The following is a 24,438-nucleotide window of genomic DNA, read 5'->3' on the forward strand; positions in this document are numbered from 1 at the left end:
TGTGGGCCAAAAGCTGCAGTGAGGGAGTTGAGCCGGTGGGTCTGTGCAGTGGCATCTTATGCAACCCCCTTGCTCTGCAGGGTGCTGCAGAGGTGCCTGCCTCTTGTATGTGGTCCTAAGCTGTGTTGTGAGGCCTCTTAGCTCTTCTGTTCCCTGGAGATTTGGGAGATGGCCCCAAATCCTGGACTGGGTGTCCTTGTGCACACAAAAGCCATCCTGTTTGGGACAGGTGGCTTGGCTGCCTTACATATGACCTCTACTGCAGGAGCTGGGGGTGTTTAGCTTGGGGAAGAGGAGGCTGAGGGGAGACCTCATTGCTCTCTACAGCTCCCTGAGGTGGCTGGAGACAGATGGGCCTTGGGCTCTTCTCACGTGTAACAAGGATGTGCATGACAGGATGAGTCCCTCTCAGCCCCTCAGAGGCACGTGCCATGCATCCCAGACCAGGATGAGCCACCCTGCCACACTGTCGCTCCACCTGCAGACATACCCCAACACGAGGAGAAACTTTGGTGTTGGGGTGCTGGAGCCCTGGAGCAGGCTGCCCAGAGAGGTTGTGGAGTCTCCTCTGCAGAATTTCCAAAGCAACTGGGGTGTGTTCTGTGTGACCTGCTCTGGGTGCCCCTGCTCTGGTAGCAGGGTTAGACTCCATCTCCAGAGGTGCCTTCCAACCCTCACCCAAAAGCTGCCTTAACTCCTGTCAGTCTGCTCTCAGGGTGCTGAAGTGGGTCTGGCATTTCTGCATAGGCCAATTAAGTGCCCGAGAGCTTTGGGTGCCAAGAAAGAGACAGTCCCCTGGCTCCTCTCTTGGTTTGCTATGCTGGGTATGGATGCACTGGGGAAAAGGGCCCTGGCCACACTTTGGCCTTGAAATGCTGCAAAAGCCTCTGGATTTTGAAGAGGGAAAGGCAGCTCTTAACAAAAGTCCACAGCCAAGAAAGCATCAGCCAAAGTGTTTATCAGGGTAAGCCTCTTCACTGTGCTGGCTGCATGGGACACACAGGGAGCTTGACCAGGGAGCAGGCAGAGTGGCTGTGCAGGGTGACAGCCCACACCTGCAGGCTCTCCCATCACACGTGGCCCCCCTGGAAAGCTTCTGTCCACTTGGAGGTGTCCATGAAGATGGAGGAGGAGCTGTGGAAGAGCCAGAGGCAGGGCAAGGAGCCCTCCTGTGTCCAGAGATCCTTAGTGGAGTCATACACCTCCATCTCCACCTGGTAATCACCATCCATGCCCTTCCAGTGGCCACCAGTGACAAAGAGCCGGTCGCCCAGCGGCACCATCCCGCCGTTCTCATGGAGTGTGTGCAGCAGCTGCACCTGCACGGGGCAGAGATCTGCTGGGACACCACAGGGGACATGGACCCAGTGGGCACTGTTCCTGCTGCATGCTTTTGGCAAGGTCTGAGGCCCCCAGAGCCACCTCTTGCTCTCAACAGCACCCTCATGTTATTTGTGCAGGAGTTGTTGGGGGGATGTGGGGTGCAGATGCTCTGAGGGGGTGAAGGGAATGGAGGACTTTGCCAGACTGCAGGCAGGAGCCCTGCAAACCCCACAAGAGGAGGGTGCTGGAAAAGGGGATCCTGTGGGCTTCTGCAGCATGATCACTGCTCAGAGCCAACAAGGGAGTGTGACCGCTGTGCTGCTAGTGGGTGTGACAAGGAGCAGGGCCCTGTCAGCTCTGCTGGGGTTAAGAGAGATGAAGGACGGGAGGGGGCAGGAGGGAGGTGTGGGTGTGTGATTGTGGGGTGCTGGCAGGGAGGGAACCACTTCTCCACATGCCCAGAGGGTGCTTGTGCCTGGCCCTGCATTTTGCTACCTTCTGCCAGATGTTGGCCTCTGGGTTGTACACGTAGACCTTCTTGGTGTTGTCCCCGATGAGGTAGATGAGCCCATGCAGGGTGGCACAGCGTGGGGCCGAGAGGTACTTGGGGATGAAGGGGGAGGTGATCACACTCCACAGATCTGCAGGGAGCAGCTGTCAGCAGAGCTTCCCACCCTTGGCTCCAGATGCAGCTGCCAGTGACCAAAAAAAGCAGTGCGGAGCCCATGGCTATTTAAGGGGGGGGGTTGAAAGGGAGGGGACAGCGTGGGCAGGCAGGGTGGCACACATCCCAGATAAGGCTCTTGCAAAACAGCAAAGTGGAGAGGGTATAGTTTGCAGTAGGGGTGTGGAATGGGCAGGGCTGTGCAGAGGCTGCCTCAGAAGGTAGCCTTGTCACAGCAGTTCACTTTCTCCTCAAGGTGGGCAGCCACCTCATCCTTCTGCCCCAGGAATCCTGCTCCTCTGAAGTTCTGTGATGGAGGTCTGTGACTGGGGTCTGTGCTGACAGTAGCTGTGCTCCTGACTGGTTCGTAGCCCCATGCCACAGCCCGTGCCAGACCTCAGCAGCTCCTGCAGGACCAGGCCTAGCCCCACACCATGCTGCCTGCATGTTGTCCCCCTGAAGTCCCCCTGGCGGGGGACGGTGCTGGTGCTAGCTCTCACCTTGGACGGGGTTGTAGCACTGCAAGGTGAGTGCATTGTACTTGACGGCGCAGGAGCCCACCAGGTAGAGCTTGCCCAAGCAGCTGGAGGCTGCGAAGTTGCTGACGTACTTGAGGGCCGGGCTGATGGCACACCAGCTCTTGTTGTACGGGTCATAGCGCTCCACCTCCACCCTGTCCACTGTTGTCCCTGCAGGGCAGGATGCTGCAGCCACCCCACTGCTTCGCGGTGCCCGCAGAGTCCTGCCCTGGCAGCACCTGCAAGGTCTGACGGCCTTACCCCCGATGACGTAGACCTCACCGTTGAGCACAGCGCTGGTGTGGTTTGTCCGTGCTCTCAGCATGGAAGCGATGGGCTTCCAGGCACCGTCCCTGGGGCAGAAGCACCAGGCCTGGGCTGTCGACCATGTATCGTTCTGGGATCCCCTGGAGCCTCCTGGGGAAGGACAGGTCAGGAGGCCACCCTCTCCAAGAGCTGCCATCCCTGGGCACCCTTTGCCAGCAGCCAGATCCACCCAAGGGGGCAGCAAGGAGAGGGCTTTGCTCAAAGGAGAGTGGCTCCCCAGCCCATACTAGCATCCCATACCCACACACATCCCTGTCCTCGTTCCTCAGGGCCCCCAGTGCCTACCTGTGACGTACACAGTGTTGTTCAGGGCCACCAGGGAAAAGCCCCACTTGTTGTAATCGGGGAAGTTGGGCAGAGCTGTCCACCGCCCTGAAAGCCAGCAGAGGTGAGTGACCAACCCCTGCAGCCAGCAGTGATGCTTTAAAGCATCAGTCACCTTGCTGGCCCCCCACCCCGTGCCCCTCCTGACACCAGATCATTGGGCAAGAGGTAGCTCTGGAGTAGACAGAAGGTTAATTAACAGGCAGGGGGCATGAATGCTTGCCCCATCCTTGCTGTGGGCACTTACTGCTTTTGGGGTTGTAGAAGGCAAAGTTCCTGGGGGCAGCTGGCACCTCCATCCCCATGTCCTCGTCCTCGCTCTCCTCCAGCACACGCCCACCAACCACAACCAGCACCTCCTCTAGCTTCTGTTGTAAGGCTGGGAGCTTCTTCCAGGCACCAGCATTGCTCTGCCATGAGGGAGAGGACTGTCAGTTTCTGAGCTGAGCCTCTCAACCATCTCAGGGGTAGGATTTGGGGTAGCGGTAACCCACCGTGGCACGGGATCGGACGACAAGGGCCTTGCCAGCATCCGAGTCACGGATGAGTGGCTCAGTGGCAAGAAGATTCTGCAGGTACTGGTCAGGCAGTGAGACAAGGTGGGCCAGCTCCAGCAGTTCGGGCAGGAACTGGGCTCGGGGCCCTGGGTCATGACGTACCCAGCGCAGCACAGCCTCGGCCAGGCTCTGCTCCTCCTGCACCTGCAGCTGCTCACTGGAGAGGCAGATGGCCAACCTCTCCTTGGAGAGCTGGAGGAACTCCTCCTGCAGAGAGACGGCTTCAAAGTTCTCCTGCAAGAAAGACCAGGCCTTGGAGGAGACCTCAGGGCAGCCGTGGCTCTCGCCGAACTCGTAGATACCTAGGCAGTTGCTGGCATCCATCTGCTGCCGGAGGTAGCGGCTGCAGACCTTCTGGATAGTGGGGAAATGGAGCTGGCTGGAGGCCTGCATCAGCCTCTCCACGTTGCCCTGATTGATGGTGACCTTCCCTGTGTAGGCGAAGTCGAGCAGCATTTCCAGGGTACCGGGGTCCACCTCCTTCAGCTCCACCCGGGCTGCAGTGCTCTCGGCGAAGTTGCCGGAGAACATGGCATGGAAGTAGTGGCTGCAGAGGGCCAGGATGCTGCGGTGGCAGGGGAACTCCTGCCCGCTGGCCACCAGTGTCACATCTGCCAGTTTGGGGTTGGCACGCAGCCGCTGCAGCCCCTCCAGCATGCCCTGGGCATGTGAAGGCAGGCAGAAGTCAAAGTCATCCACGTTCCTCACCATGGTGCCGAGGGTGGCCACGGGGCCTTGCTGGGGGGCAGAGCTCACACCGAGTGGAGTGGGTGTCCCTGCCAGGAAAAGGTGATGACACGTCCCTCCCCCTGCCCCCGCCTCGACTGTGCTCCTTAGCAGCACCCGATTAACACGCACCAGCAGGGGCAGAAGTGACGGCTGGCGCCCTCTCCCCACTCCCACAGGTAGCCGCGATTCCTCCTCCCCGTGCTCCCCGCGCTCCCCGCTGTTCTGCAGGTACTGCCACCAATTTTTCAGGGACGGAGATGGTTTTAGAGCCCCAAAACCGGCTCGACAGACAGCTTGAGCCCTACACTGGCTCGCTCCCTCCGGCTCTCACCTGGCGTCTGCAGTCCCCGGCCGGCCGCCGGGAGGAAGGTGGCCGCGGTTCCGGCCCTGGAGAGGTACACCGCGGCGCGACACGGGACCCAGGCGGGATAGGGACACGCTATTTTTAGGCGGCACTAGGACACCGCTCCCTGCTCTTAAAGGCACCGCGGGGGCAGCGCTGCCCACTATTGCCCTGCTCCGCCTCCCGCGGCTTCGCTGCTGTCGGCGAGCATCCCTCGGCGCCCCGGAGGAAAGGCTCGCTTCATCACCCCTCCTCTCCGCCTCATCGACCGCCTGGGATTCCCTCTGCCCCCGGCGTCAAACATAGGGTAGTATCTCACAGCCTCGCTGCGGGGAGCCGGGCGGGTCCGAGACAAACATCCCGGGAGGAGGGGGCGGAGGCCATCCCACTCCGCCCAGCAGCTTTCTCCATCGCCCTGGGAAGCCTGGCTCAGTTCGGACAGCACCGAAAAGGCGTTTATTGCAGCCCGCGGCTCCACGGAGCCCTGCGCTCTTCTCGCCAGCGAGCATCACTCCTCCAGGCTGAAGATCTCGGCCTCCTTCTCCTTCCAGAAGGCGAAGCTGCGGTCGATGTAGCGGCAGATCTCCTCCTCCTCCTCCTCTCCCTTGGCCTCCCCAGGCCGCCGGGCCCAGCTTCGAGAGGATCCGAAATACCTGGCTTTGATGTCGTCGAAGCCGTCCCGCCAGCCCCGCCGGCCAGCGGCGATCTCGTCGGTGACAGTGCGGTGGAAGGCGCGCACCGCCCGCCAACCGTGGCGGCCTAGCTGCTCGAACACCTCGAAGCAGAGCAGGTGGCGGCCGCGGCGCTCCTCGGGGGGCAGCTCCTGCTCCAAGATGCGGAAATAGCCCAGCATGAAAAGCTCCAGGGACAGGCTCTCGTAGTCGGCTGGCCCACCCCCGGGCCCCGCCACGAACTGCTCCGGGGACAGCAGGGCGCGGCCAGTGGCGGCCGCGGGGGGCAGCGGCGGCGGGGGGCGGCGGGAGGCCGTGTCCCGCCAGCCGCAGAGCAGGCGCTGAATGGCCGCTCGCTGCCGCGCCAGGCGCGCCGCCGCCCCCGTCCCGGTCCCTGCTGCCGCGCGGGGTGCCCCAGAAGCCAGCGCGGAGGGGCCGTAGGCGGACCGCTTCCAGTGGTTCAGGAAGAGCATCACGATCCTCTCCTTCCTCAGGCTGCCCCACTTCGGTCCCGGCGCCGGCGAGCCGCCGCCGTCCGAAAACGCCTCCTCGCAGCCGATGCCCGAGTCGCTGGCGGCTTCCGTGCCGCCCGCCGCGGCCGCCTTCTCCTGCGCCGCCCCCCACGCGGGCTCGAAGACGCCACGCAGGCTGCGAACGCAGACTCCGCACTGACGGATCTCCCGCTGCGCGAGGCTGCCCGCCGGCTCCCGGGGCTGCCCGCCGGCGGCGGCGACAGCGACGGGGGGTGCGGCCGGCGGCCCCTCGGCGTGAGCCAGCAGCGCGGTCAGGCTGTTGACAGCGCCGGCCAGGCGGCCGCACCAGAGGGGCAGCGGCTGCCCCGGGCCGGGCAGGGGGCTGCGCACGGTGACGCTGAGCAGCGGGGCGGGCAGCAGGGCGCGCAGCTCCCGCGCCAGCCGCCGCAGCTCGCTTAGGTAAGCCTCGCCTCGTCGCCGCAGCCGCAGGCTCTCCACCGCCCCCTCCAGCTGCTGCAGGTCCGCCTCTGTCAGCAGCTCCCCGAAGGGGCCTAGTACGGCCTGAAGAGCAGGCGAGAAGCGCCAAGAGCCCACGTCCTGCGCAGAGGGGCGGTCAGCGGGAGCCGTCCCCCTCCCCTCAGCCAGCAGCATGCGCCTACGCCCGGCCCGCCCCGTACCTGGCTGCTCGCCGCCTCTTCGTCCGTCAGTCGAGCCTTCAGCCGCCGCACCATCACCTGCCGCTTCCACTCGGGGATTAGGCGGCCCCGCTCGTCGTGCGTGGGCACCAGAGACTCCACGTCCGCCTCCGCAGGGTCCAGCCCAGGGAGTTCTGCCGGCTCGGGCGCCTGCTCCTGCGCGGGCACAGTCACGGGGAGCTTGGGATGGGGCGGAAGCCGACGGAGCGAGCCGGGGGCCGCGGGCGGAGCCAGCGACCTACCGAGTGGGCGAAGAAGGACGGCGGGATCCTGGCCCGCGGCGAGGGCTTGCAGCGGCTCAGCTCGGACCTGCCGGGCTCCATCCCCCGCCGGGCCGAGTGGCTGCCGGAGACGGGCAGGGAGAACCGCAGGCGTTGTTCTGAAGGAGGGCAGACAAAAGGGAGAGGGACCTTTAGCACCTCCACGCGTGATCGGGTAGAAGTGCCCCGCGGGGATGCCTGGCACATCACCACGGGTTTGCGGGAACAATCACTCCCCTGGAGACACTCACGGCTGGGAGCTGTCTTCAGAAAGAAGTGGAGCAGCGGAGGCCCTGTGGTCCACTCTGCCCGCTGGGGGACAAGGTGATGTCCCGGCAGCCGAGGACCGAGCCCGGCGCCGCTCTCAGCCGCTAGCCCTTGCCGGGGCGCGCCATGCCGCCAGCCCCCCTGCCCTGCTCCCCGACTTGCGAAGAGCTGACGTTCCCCAGAAGATGGGGGTTCTCGGAGCCCAGCCCAGGCCTTACCTGCCGCGGGAGTGCTGCACTGGCCGCTGGATACAGAAGACACCTGGGAGCCCCCCACAGAATGCAAGGACTCGAGTTCTGCCCAGCCCTGGTAACTCAGAGGCCAGCGCAGCCGCACCCCTGAAGCCCCCACTCGGGTTGCCACAGGCACTGTGGGGTGTACAGAGAGGCTGCAGCAGTCCTGGGGCAGGCACGGGCCACCGCTGCAGGCTGCGGCAAGGCAGAGAGCACAGTGAGCAGCACATTAATATTTGAGTGGGCGCATCGAGTGGCAGCACCAGGGCTGAGGGGTGGCACCGGCACCATTCCTGGAAAGAGCAGCTAGGTGGCTTGGCTCCAAGCCTTGTCCCACTAATTGAGCCAGTGCAGAACGACTGAAGCTGTGCACGGTGCCTGTCCCTGCACACAGCCAGTCCAGGTACGGGGGACAGGAAGGATTTTGTACTGGCAATGTGGCACAGAAGCACCTGCTGCACTGCTGCCCAGACACCTGTTTACCAATAGTCGGCCATGCTTGCCTTCCTTCACTCCGCTGCCATCCATTATACATGGCCAGGGCTCGATTACATGTGAGAAATTCCATCAAGGGGCTGGCATCAAATCAAAAAGGAACAGATGAAAGCCTTTAAACACTGATCGCCTGCCGAGGATCCATTACAGAGTCAGCCTGTTCATCTCTCCCCAGCCCCTGTGCAGGCTGATATGCACAGAGCAACACGCACGAGAGGATGAGCTGACCCAGCTGCAGCCTGCAGCAGCAGAGTGGGTTATGTGGTGCCCACAGCGGGACAGCACCCTGCAGTGCCGATGGAGATGGTGCATAAAGCACAGCAACACGGACTGCTGATGGAGCTGCCACACAGCTTGGGTCAGAGCCAAGGGGCACTGTGAGCCACCACACGATTCCTGCAAGCCTGCTCTCATCTCATTGCCAGCGCGGTCGATGAGGGACAGAGCTCCAGTGCACTGCTACCCTCAATGTAAATGAGTTTGTCCACGTGTATATGGAACCTCCTATGGTCAGGTTCATGCCCACTGAGAAGAATCTAGCCCCAGTTCCCTGACACTCACCCCAGCATGAATGAGCTCCCCTCTCAGTCCTGTCTTCCCCAGGCTAACCAGCCCCAGCTCTCTCAGCCTCTCACATCAGAGCTCTTCCAGTCCCCTCAGCAGCTCAGTGCCTTGTGCTGGACTCTCCCCAGCAGTTCTTTGTCCTTCTTGAGCTGGGGAGCCCAGACCTGGGCACAGTACTCCATGAATACCACATGTGTGTGGACAGTCCATGAAATGCAAAACCCTGTTGGATGTGGAGTGGGTCTGTTGGGTGGATCAGGCCTAAGACCCAATCACCCGGTTGCTGGATGCCACGGCAGAAAGTCTGTCTCAGTCCTGACATTTGCTCACCAGCTTCTGCCTTGTCTAAAATCAGCCACTTGATTCCAAAGACTTCTGCCTCTCACCCAATTTCTAACCTACAAGGGCACTTTTCCTTGGCCTTACTGGGACATGGCTGCAGACTGGCTCTGTGTTTGGGCTCTGAAATGTGGGGAATTGTGGCAAACCTTTGGATCTCGGGCCCCAAAACGCTGGGAATTGTGGCAAAACCACTTGGGTTCAGCTAGGGCCCGGAAGACGTGCAGTGTGTTGATCTGGTTCTTCTTTCTTTCCCTATTAGTGTTATTCCTTCCCTTGGAGGCTAAGGCATCTGCTGGGTACTGGGGCCACGTTCGGCAGCAGTCGTCGTGGTGCAGGCACGGCAGTTCCCACGGATTTCCTCTGCGGCGGCACCGCCAGCTGCGCCCCGGACGCAGAGCGGCTCCTTTAAGGCGAGCCGGCAGGGTGCGCCCGCGCCGGCGCTGCGCATGCGCAGGGGATACCGCGGAGCGTATCGGTCCTCCGGTGCGCATCGGTCCGCCGGTTCGCGCCCCGGTGCGTATCGGTCCGCCGGTTCGCGCTCCGGCGCTGCTGGCCTGCTGCGCTCGCCGCTGCCCGCCGATGGAGGCGGCAGCGGAGGCCGAGCCGTGCCCGGAGCTGCCTGCGCACCGGGCGCTGAGCGTGGCGGAGCTGGATCGCGAGCTGGACTCCCGCAGCGAGCTGGTGCGTTTCGTCCGCGGCTCTCTCCAGCTTCCCCCCAAGGTGAAACGGCGCAGAGGCCGCGGCAGTGTCTGCGCCGGCCCTGGCCCTGCGGCGGCCGAGAGAGGGGGTCTGGCGGGCGGGAGCTGAGCGCGGCCGGGCCCGCCCCGCTCCGGTTTGTCCCTTGAACTGGGAGCAGACCGCATGGGTTTAGCTGCGTGTAACTCCGCCCTGAGCGTGAACGCGCATGCAGATCTCTCCGGCGGACAAAATGCGGGTGACCACCGCGACTGTGCTCTGCCCGTGGCAGAGGAGCAGCCTGTCAGGAGCTTAGAGTGACCCCGCAGGCGCCGTGTCGGGCTCGGCCGTGTGGCCGGCGGGTTTCGGTGAGGGGAAGCAGAGGGCGAGGAGGTGCGGTCACAGCAACGGTTCCGCGCTGAGCTGAGCCCGAGTGCACCAGACTGGCCTGGGCCTGGTGAAATCCAGCCAGGGCAAATGTAGGTCATGCGCCAGGACCGGTTGGGGCTGACCTGCTGGAGAGCAGCTCTGGGGAAGAGGACCAGGGCGCGCCGTGAGCCAGCAAGAAGGCCGATGGCATCCTGGGGTTGCATAAAGAAGAGGGTGGCCAGCAGGTCGAAGGAGGTTCTCCTCCACGCTGGCTGGTGAGGCTTCATCTCTGCAGTTCAAGGACGAAGTACTGGAGAGAGTCTAGTGGAGAGTTGTAAGATGCTGAGGGGACTGGAACATCTCATCTGAGGACAGGCTGAGAGACCTAGGTGGAGACTAAGGTGGGGGGAATCTCACAGACTCCTGGGACTGTTTCAATTGGAAAAGTCCTCTAAGATCATTGAGTCCAAACAGCAACCCAACACCACCATGGCTCCGAGCCATGTCTCCCAAGTGTCATGGCCCTGTGGCCCCTGCCACCCCCCGGGATGAAGGCTCTACTACCTCCCTGTGCAGCCAGTTCCAGTCCCTGACCACTCTTGCAGCAAAGAAAATTTTCCTCATCTCCATCTTAACCCTTGCCTGGCACCATTTCAGGCCATTTCCTCTCGCCTGAGACTAGGTGGCAGAGCCTGACTCCCACCTGGCTGCAGCCTTCTCTCAGGGAGCTGTAAAGAGCAGTGAGGTCTTCCCTCAGCATCCTTTCCCTACACTTAAACCCCACCCCCACCCCGGCTCCCTCAGCTGCTCCTCCCCAGCCCTGTTCTCTAGACCCTTCCTCACCTTTGTTGCCCTCCTCTGGACCTGCTCTGGCCCCTCAATGTCCTTGGAGCGAGGGCCCCAAACTGAACCCGGCGTGGGAGGTGTGGGCTCAGCAGTGCTGAATGTGGGAGGACAGTCCTGCTTTTGCTGGTCGCACTATTGCAGATCAGTATCTAGAGGGTGGGTAAAGGAGAGTGGAGCCAGGCTCTTCTCAGTGGTGTCCAGTGACAGGAAAAGGGGCAGTTGACACAGACTGTAACACAAAAGGTTCCACATAATCGTAAGGAGGAGCTTCTTCTGTGGGTGGCAGAGCACTGGCCTAGACTGCACAGGGAGGGTGTGGAGTCTCCATCTCTGGAGGTGTTGCAAACCTGCCTTGACGCTTTGCTGTGTGATTTGCTCTGGGTGGTCCTACTCTCACAGGAGGGTTGGACTGGATGATCTCTAGAGGTGCTGTCTGACTCCTGGTGCTCTGTGACTGGCCTTCCTCCTGCAGCAGGACCCATTGGTGCTGGTGGCTGCCTGCCTCAGCCCGGCTGTGTGACGCTGGGAGTCAGCTTTTGAAAGTACCTGTGAAGGTGTTTGAAATTTCAGGTCTGGGTACAGGTCAGAGAACTGCTATATGTTTCTGGTCCTGGACACTTCCTGTTCTGCCTTGTGGTGCTGATGTTGAGAGAACATGTTGGTAGCAGAGCTGAGGGAGGTGAGTGGGAGGACCGGTGACAGCCGTTCCCCCAGCAGCCTCATGTGGGCAGCTTCCCTCGCACAGCAGCGGCTTCTCGACACTGCAAGGTCGCATGTGAGCATTTTAAGGACAGGAGGTCATCTGCTGGCTTACATAGAGTAGTAGATCATGTAGTTATTTTGGTCAGAGGGGACCTGTGGGATCATCATGTCCAACCATTCTCTCGCTCTGCTGGGGCTGGTACTGGGCCACGTCCCTCAGCACCACATCTCTGCGTCTTTTAAACACCTCCAGCCCAAAGGAAGCCTGTTTCTCCATCTCTTGTATTCTGTGGCTTCTGGAGTCTGGAGACCAGCAAAGGAATTTCCCTGAGCATGTAAACAATCAGAAAGCCAAGTCATATTGAACAGCATTGGCACTTACTCTCCTGAATGTGTTTTGAATGTGTGGCTGGAGGCTTGCTGTAGAGGGTTCAGAAAAGGTCAATGAGGATGATGGGGAGACTGGAGCTTGTCTCTTCTGAGAGAGTTGGGTTGTCCTGGTCTGGAGGGGAGAAGATGGGAGTGATCTCATCAATGTTTATAACTACTTCAAGGGTGGCTGTCAGGAGGATGGGGCCAGGCTTTTCTCAGTGGTGCCCAGTGGCAGGACAAGGGGTAATGGGCACAAACTTGAACATAAGAAGTTCCATCTAAACATGAGGAGGAACTTCTTTAAGGGTGCTGGAGCCCTGGAACAGGCTGCCTGGAGAGGTTGTAGAGTCTCCATCTCTGGAGGCTTTTGGGTTCCGTCTGGGTGTGTTTCTGTGTGACCTGCCCTAGGTGGCCTTGCTGTGGCAAGGGAGCTGGAGTGGATGATCTCCAGAGGTCCTTTCCAACCGCTGCTGCTCTGTGACTGTGACTCATGCCTCTGACTGTCGGCAGAGGGGCGGTGGGAGGAGCGCATGCAGAGCTGCTTGTGTTAATTTGTGTAGTTAGAAGCAAGTGTGGCAGGTGGAGCAGGCAGCCTGATCTCAGTCTGTGTTTTCTGATGCACAGATCGATGACAAAGAATTTGACATCCCTCAAGTGGATACCCCTCCAACACTGGAGAGCATCTTAAACGAGGTGAGTGGCCAATCAGACGTGCAGCCGGCTGCAGGGCAGGGGGCAGCTGAGGTGAAGCAGCACATCCTCCTGTCCTCTGTGCACTTCCTCACGGCTGAAACCGTGTGAGTTCATCATGTCCTGGCAGCGGTAGCCGTGCACTCTGCACATCCCGTGCCTGCTGTGCGGTGTGAGATTCTTCAGCCCGGAAATTCACAGCTGAAACCAAAGGGTTTCTGCACCTGTGGCTTTGGAGTGTCACCTGATGACTGGAGAGCCCACTAAAGGCCTCGTTGTCATCAAACAGCTTTTGGTTCAGTTATAAATAAATGCAAAGAGTGCTATGCTGCTCTGCTCTGCACTATGTCCAGCTATGGGACCCCCAACACAGGAGTGACATGGACCTGATGGAGCAGGTCCAGAAGAGGTCACAAAGATGATTGGAGGGCTGGAGAACCCCTGCTGTGGGGACAGACTGAGGGAATTGGAGCTGTTCAGCCTGGAGAAAAGGCTCCAGAGAGACCTTAGATTGCATTTCAATATCTGAAAGGGAACTACAGGCAGGCTGGGAAGGGACTGTTCAGCAGGGTCTGTGGCGACAGGACAAAGGGCAATGGTTTGGAAGGAAGTGGAGCAGGGCAGAATTGCTTTGGATATCAGAAGGAAACTCTGCACCATGAAGGTGGTGAGACCCTAGAACAGGCTGCCCAGAGAGGTGGTTGAGGCCCTATCTCTGGAGACAGTCAAGATCAAACTGGATGTGGTCCCGAGCAGCCTGCTTTAATTGTGTGTGTCCCTGATGACTGCAGGGGTTTGGCCAAGATGACCTCTGAGGGTGCCTCCCAATCTGATGTCACTTGTGAACTCTGAGTAGCTGTGGATTTGGAGGAAATGGGAAGTTGGTTCTTCACAACTCCATTTGCATTGTACTTTTCACATATTTAACCCCCTGGCAGGAGCAGTGAGCTGCCTCAGCATCTGCTGCTGCGTGTCCTACCTTACAGGAGAGAAGTGTTGCTTATATCCACTTCAGTGTTCTTACAATAGCCAGAGAGTTGCATGGTTCTTAGGAAGGAAAAGAAGGGCATGCCAAAGATTTTTCCCAAACTGAAGATACTGGCTCCCTAGAAGTCTGTCCAAAGGCTGAAGTGAGCCCTTTTAGAAAGGCAGAGATGAAGAGTGTCCCAAACATGTGGTAGAAGAGTATATGCAGAGGTTTGTCCTGTTTCTGCTGGTGCTTTGGGTGATGAAGGCAGGGGGACCTCACTGAATGTGAGTGACACCAAACTAAGGAGGTGCAGTCAGCGCCTATGGCAGAGGAACATAATCCAAGTCTTAAACTAGTTCAGTGCAAAGTCTTACTGCAGTGCTGTTTGTCTTGGTACCCAAGGGATGGGAATGACTGACCCATAATGATCTTCAGGATCAGGCTGGACAAGGCTCTGAGCAAGCTGCTGTAGTGGAGGATGTCTCTGCTGAGTGCAGAGGGCTGGACTGGGTGACCTTTGGAGGTCCCTTCCAACCCAGACCATTCTAAGAGTCTAGGACAGGCTTTAAGTTAAACTTAGCTGTACTGTTTAATGCCTCCTAAGGGAGCTGAGCACCGGTGTTGCAGTAGGCTCGGTTTTGAGACCTCTGGATTGAAAATGTGTGAGTACAGAAAGTGTGCCCCAGGAGAGCAAGAAACCTGCTGGGTTGCCCTTTGTTTGCAGGTGTACTCTCTGAACTGTGAAACCCATGCAAGCAGATAGCAGCTTCTGAAAGCCCTGCTGGTGCAGGCACTGTGCAGCTGAGCAGGGCACCGTGGGTTCCTGAGGGAGCCACAGGAGGGATGGATTAACCTCTGCTCTCAGTGGACATTTCAGTGGCTTAAACCAGGGCAGCCCAGTCTGGTTGAGAGACCTCCCTGGTCATGGAAGGGAGGCTGGAGCAGAGGATCTCTGAGGTGCCTTCTGCCCTGAGGTATTCTGTGAATTCTAGGCCTTTTCTCAGCAGTTGGAGACTCTTGAGAACAGCTTAGGTACAGGTCTGTTAAAATTTTGATGGAGTAGATAATACCTGAGGAAGAAGGAGAAGCTGGATAGCTTTCCAGCCCACTTTTGTGAGTATTGTTAATTCAGGAGACAGTTTCTTGCACAGAATCAGTCTGGTAGCTCTCACATCGGAGGTTTGCCTTGGCCTCTCCTTGATTCTTCTAATTGCTGCTGCTGAAGTAATGTTTCCTGCAGGTCTTGAGGTTTGAATAAGCTGTTGTGGTTCTCTTCCTTCAGACCGATGATGAAGAGGAGTCTTTTGTTTTGGAGGATCCCTTTCTCCTGAGCGTGGATAACACAGACACACACTCCTATGACACATCTTCTGTGGCCAGCTCTGACAGCGGGGACCGGGCACACCTGAGAAGGTACCGCAGGCTCCTGGCCTGGCGGCTTCAGTGCGTTTGGCAGGAGCACTGCTTGTACCCATTCAAACCAAATTCTCCCCTTCTTCTGAGTAGAGACTACCCGAGGCAATCTCCTGCTGCCTGCTCCCTGAGCTGTGCTCTGAGCATGCAGCTGAGTGTTGGAGCCCTTGAAGGGCACTAGTCCATTTTTGTCTTCTGGTGCTGAGCTCCTGTTGGGGTGCTGCAGGAACTCCAGCCCAATGGACTCTGACAGAAGGGAGTTATTCCTGCTACACCGAGTAGACAGGGCTCTTGGCTTTGCACTGAGGATTTTGATGGAATCTTCAAAATGAGCCAGCACTGGGCACAGCCCAGAGCCAGCTGTGTGCTGGCTGCAGCCAGAGCAGGGAGAGCAGCAGCACAGAGAGGGATTTCTGCCCCTCTGTTGTGCTCTGCTCAGACCTCACGTGCAGCACTGCCCCCAGCACAAGAAGGACCTGGAGCTGTTGGAGAGGATCCAGAGGAGGCCACCAAGATAGGGTGTCCCTGCCCATGGCAAGGGGGGTGGAACTAGATGATCCTTGTGGTCCCTTCCAGCCCTGATTTGATTCTATGCTCAGAGGCTACAGAACCTCTGCTGCAGGAACAGGCTGGGAGAGTTGTGGCTGTGCAGCCTGGAGAAGAAAAGGCTGCAGGGAGACCTCAGGGCAGCCTGGCAGGAGCTGAAGGGCTCCAATAGAGCTGGGGAGGGACTTTGGACATGGGACAATGGCTTGAGCTGGGAGAGGGGAGATTGAGAGTGGAGATGGGGAAGAAATTCTTTGCTATGAGGGTGGGGAGAGACTGCCACAGGTTGCCCAGAGAGGTTGTGGCTGCCCCCTGCCTGGAAGTGTTGAAAGCCAGGCTGGATGAGGCCTTGAGCAACCTGGGCTGGTGAGAGGTGTCCCTGGGCGTGGCAGGGGCCTGGAAGTGGATGAGCTTGAGGTGTCTTCCAAGCCAAACAGTGCTGTGAATCCAGTCCAGTGCCTCTGCCAGAGCAGGGTGAGCCAAGCTTGGTCACACAGTGGGAGCTGTGTAGGATATGAGCAGTCCCAGCTGTGACTGTTTGTGTGGCAGCTGCTGGCATCCTGGCTCTGTGTTCCCTAGGAGTGGAAACTGCAGGAGTTGTAAGTGCATGCAGAATTTGCCTGCTGGTTTAGCTGTGGGCTGGGTCAAGCTCCAGACTCTTCCTCTGCTGTGAGGCAGTGGATTGTTTGGATTGTTTTCTGTTGCCCTAGGAAGAAGAAGCTGCCAGACTCTCTCTCCCTCCATGGGTCGGTCACACGGCTGTCGCTTCTCAAAGGGATTTCTGCCCAGGTCGTATCTGCAGCAGTGAGTGTCTCTGTCTCCTGCATGCCAGGAGAGGGTTGAATCTCTTTTTGTGTGCAGTTGTCTGTCGTCTTCTCCCTCCCTCTACTATTAGTTCTGCTAGGGAAAAGGACCTGAGTGGGGAGCAGACTGCCCGTGAGTCAGCAATGTGCCTTCATGCCCAGGAAGGCCAAGGGCATCCTGAGGTGCATCAAGAAGGGTGTGGCCAGCAGGTCAAAGGAGTTTCTCCTCCCCCTCTGCTCTGAGAGGGTACAGCAAAGGGCTGCGAGGATGCTGAGTGGACTGGAACTTCTCTCTTATGGAGAGAGGCTAAGAGAACTGGGGCTGTTTAGCCTAGAGAAGAGAAGACTGAAGGGGAATCTTACCACTGCTTGCAAATACTTCAAGGGTGGGTGCCTGGAATGCTTCAATGTCAGTGTGCTGCTGCTGGCTGCTCCTTGTGTTGGTGGTGGGTGAGCCATGTGAATGGGAGGGAGAAGGGGTTTTGCCTTCAGTGTCTGTCCATAAAAGTGTCAGGGTTGGTAAAGCCCTCTAAGATCATTGAGTCCAGCTGTCAGCTCATTAAACTGTGACCCCAGGTGCCATGGCCACATATTTCTTGAACACTTCTAGGGATGGGCACTCCACCGCCTCCCTGGGCAGCCTGTGCCAATCCCTGACCACTCTTGCAGCAAAGAATTTTTTCCTCCTCTCAAACCTAACCCTCCCCTGGCACAATTTGAGGCCATTTCCTCTCCTGCTATGACCTGAGACTAGAGTCAGGAAAGCCTCACCTCACTGCAGCCTCCCCTCATGGAGCTGTAGAGAGCAATGAGGTCTCCCCTCAGCCTCCTTTTCTCCACACTAAACACTTTGAACTGCATCTTCCCAGCCCTGTTCTCCCGATCCTTCACCACCTTTGTTGCCCTTCTCTGGACCTACTTCAGCCCCTCAATGTCCTTCTTGGAGTGAGGGACCCAAAACTGAACCCAGCATTTGAGGTGTGGCCTTGCCAGGGCTGAGTACAAGGGACAATCCCTGCCCTACTGCTGCTGGCTCATATTCAGCACCCTCAGGTCATTCTCTGCTAGGCACTTTCTGTCCACTCTGCCACAAGCCTGGAGCATTGCCTGTGGTTCTTGTGACCCAAAATTGAACTCTGCAGACTCTGAAGATTAGACCATCTTGTGAAGAACCCAGCAACTTCCATATGGAATTGCAGATATCCTGCAGCTTCTCCATTGCTCTGCCCTTTCTCACCCCTTCAAGGTGTTTCTAGCCAGTAGCTACTCTCTCCCTCAGCACTCTCCTCCCTGGAGGGGCTGTTAATGGGCAGCTTGTGTTGATCTTCCTGCATGCTGTGTTTCTGTTGGAGATGTGCACAGGGCTGGGAGTTCTGTCTCTTACTCATGGCTTGTTTTGTTCTAGGACAAAGTGGATGCTGGCTTGCCCACTGCTATTGTAAGTACCCTGACAGCCTCCTGTGTTGTGTGGTTGGTTTGCATGCACGTTCCTTACAACAGTAGTGGAAGACTCATAAAAGCATCCTCCTTCATGCTCTTACTTAAACTTTTCATATATGAGGGCTGGCTGAAGTGAATGGAAAAAATCTGGTTCCTAGGGCCAGAGTTCAACCCTTAGCTGCCCCTCTGCTGGTTAGGCCCTGTGCTCTCCCCTTTTCCCTGTCATCACCAAGGCTTTGATAGCTGAGCACCTACCCTGTCCCCGTAAGGGACTTGTTCACCTGGGGCACACACTGGATTCTCCTGGCTGTTTCTTCTATGCCAGTTACAGCTTCGCCTCATAAAAGAACTGAAGTGCTGATAAAATCAGAGGTTCAAAAACTTCTGCAGCTCTGGTGCAACTGAGATATTGACCTGAAAACATCAAATGTCCTTGCAAACCTGTCTGGAGGATACTCCTGCTCATCAGTCTGCATCCTGCTGATTTGTACACATTGGAAGTGAAGCTGCCTGTAGGCAACAGAGAAGTGCTCTGGCGAGGTGAAATACAGCCAGTATCTGTCTGCCTTTGTGAAATGAGTTTTAGTGTTCCATGAAGAACTGAAACATGCCCTTGGTTGCTTTGACTGTTGCAGCATCAATTCATCAGAAGTTAGACTGCTTGTTGAAAAATGGAGAAGGACAACCCCCCCGGTCACATCTAAGGCAGTATTTGGTGTCCACCTGTATTGGCATACTCCAGACACCAAAGCACTGAAGTTTAGTCTGCTTTACACTTGCTGAGAAGTAAGCAGCAGAACAACATTGATGCATCCACAGCCCTGTGTGAGTTCTGCTGAGCTGTATTGAACTGGGTGCAGATTTGCAAGTGCAGTGGAATCTTGGCCCTGTGTTTAATGGCTCATGAGGAAGTCAGGCTTGCTGTGAGCTCTGCAGGGTGCCAGTGCTGCCCAGGGCTGTAGAAGAGTTCAGATGTGGGTGTAGCAGCTGGGTAAGGAAACCTCTCTGAGCATTTATATTCCTCTGTCACAACAAAAGAATAACTTTACAGAGGAGAAATTTTACTGTGGGTACTGCTCTGAGCCTTTGGATTTCAAAGAGTAGAGGAAAAGGCAGCCCTCTGAACAGTGTGTTGGTCCCAAGGTGTGATACTCCCCAGCTTTCAAGTAGGAATTGCTTGTCACTTAAAGATAACCATTTCCTAATTTATAACCTTCTGAATCTTCCCCTTTTGGCAGACTTTGCATGAGGGTGCTGTGAGTTTTGTCGATTTGTGACTGACACTTCTGTTTTCAATCTTTCTGCACAACTGTTTCAGGCAGCATCAAATCTGATAGCAGTGGGGACTTCCCATGGGCTGGCACTAGTATTTGGTAAGTTAAAGATACTGCAGGTTGATTTTTTTCCCCCTTCTTTTCATTTTAATGGTCTTAAAATAAAAACAACCCCAAAACCAAACAAACACAAGCTCAAAAAACCATCTCAAACCCAGCCAAGAGTCAAACTGCAGGGTGAGTTTCCTGTGAGATGCTGAGTGTGTGCTAAATACGTTTTTTCTTCTTGCAAGGAAATGAAGCACAAGGAACAACCTTCAGGGGCCCCTTCCAACCCCATGCCTTCTGTGAATCCGTGACATGCTCCCCACAGAGCAAGGTGCTTCTGCTGGCTGTGCCCTGCCTGCCTGTGCGCAGTGCTTGTGGCTCAGCTGCAGAGCAGGGCTTCGTCCTGCAAGCCCCACTTGGTTGCCTCTCACCCAGTTAGCAACTGTGGTGGCTGGGGGATAGGTTGGACTGGATGATCTTGGAGGTCTCTTCCAACCTGGTTGATTCTATTCTGTGATTCTATTCTATGATTCTATCTCCTTGGAGTGCCTCACAGAATGGCTCAGGTCGAAGGGACCTCAGAGACACGGCAGCACAGCATCTATGATAAATACATTCAGGGTGGCCTAGCAGAAGTGTGTGCTTGGAGCTGTCAGTGTGAAGAAAGACAAGGGAGACCTCATCACTGATTTTAGAGAACATACTGCACCAAAGCTGAGCCTGTGTCCAGTCCATTCCTGACTTGTAACAAGGCAAACAGCTGCAGTCTGACTCTGCCGGTGCCATGCTCACCTTCCTGGCTATCCAGACGTTAAATTCTTTGATGCCATTTGCTCAAAGCAGTGTTCAAAGAAAGGGTCTGAAATGATCTGGACATAACTCCTCTTCTGCTGTGGTCTTCATGAGCTGTTAGGAACAGATCTGTGGTATTACCATTGGTGATGTGTTTGTTTTGCTCAGTGGGCGTATGCTTAAGTAAAATTCTCTGTTGCCCCATTGATTACTTTGTACCAGCAGTTTTGCTGCTGTTTTGGCCATGGTTGTTGCCAGGCTGTGCAGTCTGTAGTGGTTCAGTGCATTCTGTGGCCTTCAGGAGCCTTGGCACCACATCAGTTGTGCACGTAAAGTCCTGTTGGTTCTGTGAAGAACTTCCCAGTACACTCACAGGAGGGCCTTGAAAGCTTTCTGGCCTGCTGAGCATAAAGCTCAAGGTCATGCAGCCACGTACTAGGCTGTATTAACACAGGGCTGAGGGAAACTGCTCTCCTTTTTCTCCACCCTCGTGAGATCACATGAGGAGACCTGGACGTGTAGCAACCCCATGAGTGCTCTAGGATTGGGGCAGAGTGGCTGGAAAGCTGCCTGGCAGAAAAGGACCTGAAAAGTGTCCCTGGGGTCCTGATTGCCAGTCAGCTAAACATGAGCTAGAGTGTGCCCAGGTGGCCAAGAAGGCCGCCAGCATCCTGGCCTGGATCAAAACCAATGTGTCCAGTAGGTGCAGGGGGGTGCAGGGTAGCAGGGATTGTCCCCTGTACTCAGCCGTGGTGAGGCCACAGCTTGAGCACTGGGGCCAGTTCTGGGCACCACAGTATAGAAGAGGTGCTGGAGGCTGTCCAGAGAAGAGCAGGTGAGGATGGGGTGGGGTTTGGAGGGCATGGAGTGAAAGGAGCAGCTGGGGGTGTGCAGTGTGGAGAACGAGGATGAGAGAGACCTCATTGCTCTCTACAGCTTCCTGAGAGGAGACTGCCATGAGGTGGGGGTTGGGCTCTGTCTCAGATGATAGAAGGAAAGGAAATGGCCTGAAATTGTGCCAGGGGAGGGTTAGATTGGAGATGAGGACAAAGTTCTTTGCTGCAAGAGTGGTCAGGGATTGGCACGGGCTGCCCAGGGAGGTGGTGCAGTGCCCATCCCTAGAAGTGTTCAGGAAACCTGCGCCCATGGCCCTTGGGCATGGGTTAGTGGCCACAGTGGTGCTAGGTTGACTGTTGGACTGGACATTCTCAGAGGGCTTTTCCAGCCCAAACCATCTGTGACTCTGTGGCTGTTGGAAATGGTGTTTGCAGTTATGTCACCATGAATTCCACTTTTCTTTCCTCTCCTCTTGAATTTCTTCTGTTTATTTCTGTCTTCAGTGCAGTGTCCACATTTGTAAACTCATTTTTCTTCAGTGATTGTCTCAGCCCTTTAAACCACTTGGTTTTCAAACACCAGCTACCACAGCATCCTCAGAGCTGTCTAAACCTGTCCAAAGGGGAAGTGTTGACAAAAAGAAACACCACCAGCAGAGTCCGTGTTTGGAGATGGTCACATCTAGGCTCTTCATTGCTTCACTCCTTTATACTGATTTCTGGCTTTTTCTTCCCTCCTTTGTCCCTTTCTGTGTCAACTGAAAAGGAAAAGGTACAGTAACTCTGCTGTGCATGTGCCCTGCATGAACACCTCCTCATGCCTGGTCTGCATGTTGTCTGTGCCAGAGCTGAAGGTGCCAGCCAGAGTGAGGTGGTGCAGTAAGCAGGCAGCGATGGTGCTGCTGGCCACTTTGCAGCTCGTTTATTGAATGCATGAGGTTAGCTCAGTGGGGAATGGTTTGAAGCTGAGGCAGATCAGGGTTAGACTGGAGCTGAGGAAGAAGTAGGAGGGTGGTGAGACTCTGGAATAGGGTGCCCAGGGAGGCTGTGGATGCCTCCTGACTGGGAGTGTTCAAGGTCAGGTTGGATGAGGCCTTGAGCAGCCAAGGCCAGTAGAGAGATGTCCCTGCCCATGGCAGGGGGCTGGAGGAGGTGAGCTCTCAGGTCCTTTCCAGCCTAGGCCATTTGATGATTCCAAGATGGGAGGAAAGGACCTGTTCATAAAACCTGTAATATCTGAGTAATTATGCAGGCTTTTCAAATCTGAACAAATCATGGCTGGGATGAAGACCTATCCTGGACCCATGCTTTTAGTTGGAAGAGAGGAGACTGGGACTGGAGATGAGGAAGGAATTCTTGGGGAGACACTGGCACAGGTTGCTCAGGAAGGCTGTGGGTGCCCCCGCCCTGGTGGTGATGAAGGCCAGATTGGATGAGGCCTTGAGCAGCCTGGGCTGGTGGGAAGTGTCCCTGGGCATGGCAGAGGGTTGGAACTGGATGAGCTTTAAGGTCCCTTCCGGCCGAACCCATTCTGTGAATCTCTGAATCTCTGCACACAGTAACTCGTGTGACTGCCAGAACTGCTTCTGTGCTCCAGCCCTTTGAGCTCTCAGGCTCTCCTCGGCTGTCAGAGGATTTCCTCACGACTGATGTCACATTCGTTTGCAGGGCTGCTGCAGGGCAGCATTTTTGGTTTACACAGCTGAATTATTTAACTGTGACAATGCCCTTCCTCTACCTCTGGTGTCACTGAAGGGTCTTACAGGAGGAACAGCATCTTTATGAAATGTTTTTAAGTGAAAACAAGCAAATATCAGCAAGTGCAACTCCCTCCTCCTGTGTATGGCATGATAGACTGCAGAGGATGAAGGGGGGAGATGCTTCCTTCTTCCTGCAGCATCAGGGGTTGTGCTGGAAGGCACAGCAGATAGAGGTAGGTGGAGAACACGTCCCTGGGCTGCATGTCACCTGCTGAGGAGATGATGGCTCTCATGGACAGAGGCAGCCCAAGGCACCTTTCTGCTTTCCCCACAGACTTCAAGAGCAAAACCCTTCAGCAGTCACAAGAACTTTCATGTCTGAGCACCCATTACCTGTGGTGTCCTCCTGACCACTGCTGCCGTCACGTCCTAGCTGGCAGCTGACAGGTGTCGTAGCTCAGCCTTCCCCGCACGTTTGCAAGACTAAGCCCTGGCCCTCCTGTCTCTCCTGGGCCCTCTCTCATTCTGTGTGCAGAACAAGTGGTATTTGTGTCACCTTCTCTGTCCCAGCCTCTCTGCCCCCACTTTCCAGATTTGGCAGGAAAAGGCATTTTATTCCTTTTGGGCCACTACATCAGAAGAGTTTGAGGCAGATGCAGGAAAGCAGGAAAGGGTGGAAAAAGTATTTGAACTTGTCCCAGCTGCTTTCTCCTCACCCTAACCCAGCCTGCAGAGTGATCCACGAGTTCAGGCACTCTCCTTGCTAGTGTTCACTTTGGTTCTTCTGCTAATGCCTCTTTATACTGGTGGGACTTGAAAGGTGACCCCAGAGTGTGTGTGCTCAGCCAGCAGCCTGTCTCTGCAGACTGATGGATGCATCACGGTGTGCTGGGGAGGAGATCAGAGGTACTGCAGTGCTCTGGTTCACACCTAGCACATTGCTGGTGATGTGCACCTTGGGTGTCCTAAGCCTTGAGCAATTCTTCCAGATGGTTCTTCTCCCTTGTCCCTCAGGGATCAGTCCTGGGACCAGTCTTGTTCAATGTCTTTGTGGGTGCCAGGGGCAAAGGCATTGAGTGCACCCTGAGCAAGCTTTCTGACCACACCAAGCTGTGTGGTGCAGCAGACAGGCTGGAGGGCAGGGATTCAGCCAGAGGGGCCTGGATGGGCTGGAGAGGTGGGCACAAGCCAACCTCATGAGGTTCAACAAGGCCAAGTGCAAGGTCCTGCAGCTGGGTCGGGGCAATCCCAAGCACAAATCCAGGCTGGGCAGGGACTTGCTGGAGAGCAACCCTGAGGAGAGGGACTTGATGCTGCTGGATGAGAAGCTCAGCATGAGCCAGCAGTGTGCACTTGCAGCCCAGAAAGCCAACCAGAGCCTGGGCTGCATCAGAAGTGTGGCCAGCAGAGCCAGGGAGGTGATTCTCCCCCCTCTGCCCTGGGGCCACATTCCTGGCAGTGATGGTGTCCTGCTGCAGAGGCACCTCTGAGGGTTTTTACCTTCTGTGCCTTTGAGAGCTTTGCCCCCCTGCGGCTCCGGAGGTGTTCTCCTCTGACCCCTGCTGCTATAGAATTCTTCCCATCTGTCCCCTGCTACTACAGAAGTCGAGCAGGGCCAGGGAGGTGATTCTTTCTTTCTACTTCACTCTGCTGAGACCCCACCTGGGATACTGCATCCAGTTCTGGAGCCCCTATGACAAGAGTGATATGTAGATGCTGGAGTGTGTCCAGAGCAGGGCCAGGAGGATGCTGAGAGGGCTGCAGCAGCTCTGCTGTGAGCACAGACTGAAAGAGTTGGGGCTGTGCAGGCTGGAGCAGAGGAGGCTCCCAGGGGACCTTCTTGTGGCCTTCCAGGATCTGAAGGGCGCTACAAAAAAGCTGGGGAGGGACTTTTGAGGCTGTCAGGGAGTGACAGGACTGGGGGGAATGGAACAAAGCTGGAGGTGGGGAGAGTGAGGCTGGAGGTGAGAAGGAAATTGAGAAGGAAATTATTGAGCATGAGAGTGGTGAGAGGCTGGAATGGGTTGCCCAGGGAGGTGTTTGAGGCCAGGCTGGCTGAGGCTGTGTGCAGCCTGCTTTAGGCTGGGGTGTCCCTGGGTATGGCAGTGGGGTTGGCACTGGCTGCTCCTTGTGGTCCCTTCCAACCCTGCCTGATTCTATGACTCTGTGGCTGATGC

At 56.8% G+C, this 24,438-nt stretch overlaps 3 protein-coding genes across 9 annotated transcripts in view; 1 reads left to right on the forward strand and 2 right to left on the reverse strand.

Annotated features, from left to right (window-relative positions):
- Positions 1-940: 940 nt before the first annotated feature.
- On the reverse strand, positions 941-5,086 carry KLHL30 (kelch like family member 30). 5 transcript variants are annotated; one of them, XM_064165758.1, is made up of 8 exons: positions 4,774-5,086; positions 3,651-4,489; positions 3,404-3,566; positions 3,118-3,204; positions 2,767-2,922; positions 2,488-2,691; positions 1,819-1,964; positions 941-1,319 (listed from the first exon to the last, which is right to left on the reverse strand). In XM_064165758.1, exons 2-8 carry the CDS (start codon positions 4,422-4,424, stop codon positions 1,071-1,073), a joined length of 1,779 nt encoding a protein of 592 aa, XP_064021828.1. In that variant the 5' UTR covers positions 4,425-4,489; positions 4,774-5,086; the 3' UTR covers positions 941-1,070. The 5 variants fall into 5 exon arrangements, with proteins under 5 accessions (XP_064021828.1, XP_064021829.1, XP_064021827.1 ...); XM_064165759.1 differs by having other exon boundaries at positions 2,488-2,676; positions 3,651-5,086; XM_064165757.1 differs by having other exon boundaries at positions 3,651-5,086.
- Positions 5,087-5,214: 128 nt separating this feature from the next.
- Positions 5,215-9,276, reverse strand: ESPNL (espin like). The gene is made up of 5 exons (XM_064165768.1): positions 8,932-9,276; positions 7,488-7,579; positions 6,867-7,395; positions 6,607-6,780; positions 5,215-6,526 (listed from the first exon to the last, which is right to left on the reverse strand). Exons 1-5 carry the CDS (start codon positions 9,274-9,276, stop codon positions 5,294-5,296), a joined length of 2,373 nt encoding a protein of 790 aa, XP_064021838.1. The 3' UTR covers positions 5,215-5,293.
- Positions 9,263-24,438, forward strand: part of VPS8 (VPS8 subunit of CORVET complex) — a 74,236-nt gene continuing 59,060 nt past the window's right edge. Inside the window, exons 1-6 of one of the 3 annotated variants that reach the window (XM_064165349.1) lie at positions 9,263-9,505; positions 12,374-12,442; positions 14,692-14,822; positions 16,079-16,172; positions 17,577-17,609; positions 18,930-18,984. In XM_064165349.1, the coding sequence (XP_064021419.1) occupies positions 9,365-9,505; positions 12,374-12,442; positions 14,692-14,822; positions 16,079-16,172; positions 17,577-17,609; positions 18,930-18,984 (523 nt within the window). In that variant the 5' untranslated portion in view covers positions 9,263-9,364. The remainder of the gene's footprint in view (positions 9,506-12,373; positions 12,443-14,691; positions 14,823-16,078; positions 16,173-17,576; positions 17,610-18,929; positions 18,985-24,438) is intronic. The other 2 variants (XM_064165350.1, XM_064165351.1) reach the window with 2 other exon arrangements.

The sequence above is a fragment of the Pogoniulus pusillus genome, chromosome 26 (assembly GCF_015220805.1).
Source record: "Pogoniulus pusillus isolate bPogPus1 chromosome 26, bPogPus1.pri, whole genome shotgun sequence".
NCBI lineage: Eukaryota > Metazoa > Chordata > Aves > Piciformes > Lybiidae > Pogoniulus > Pogoniulus pusillus.

Excerpts from the sequence above, each read along its gene's own strand:
- KLHL30 (XM_064165758.1), bottom strand. The coding sequence starts at position 4,424 with ATGGTGAGGAACGTGGATGACTTTGACTTCTGCCTGCCTTCACATGCC. Across the intron at positions 3,567-3,650 it reads TCGTCCGATCCCGTGCCACG|AGCAATGCTGGTGCCTGGAA; the intron begins GTGGGTTACCGC and ends CCCTCATGGCAG. Across the intron at positions 2,692-2,766 it reads TGAGGTCTACGTCATCGGGG|CATCCTGCCCTGCAGGGACA; the intron begins GTAAGGCCGTCA and ends GGGTGGCTGCAG.
- ESPNL (XM_064165768.1), bottom strand. The coding sequence starts at position 9,276 with ATGCGCACCGGAGGACCGATACGCTCCGCGGTATCCCCTGCGCATGCG. Across the intron at positions 7,396-7,487 it reads CCCGAGTGGGGGCTTCAGGG|CGGCCAGTGCAGCACTCCCG; the intron begins GTGCGGCTGCGC and ends TTCTGTATCCAG. Across the intron at positions 6,527-6,606 it reads AAGAGGCGGCGAGCAGCCAG|GACGTGGGCTCTTGGCGCTT; the intron begins GTACGGGGCGGG and ends CCCTCTGCGCAG.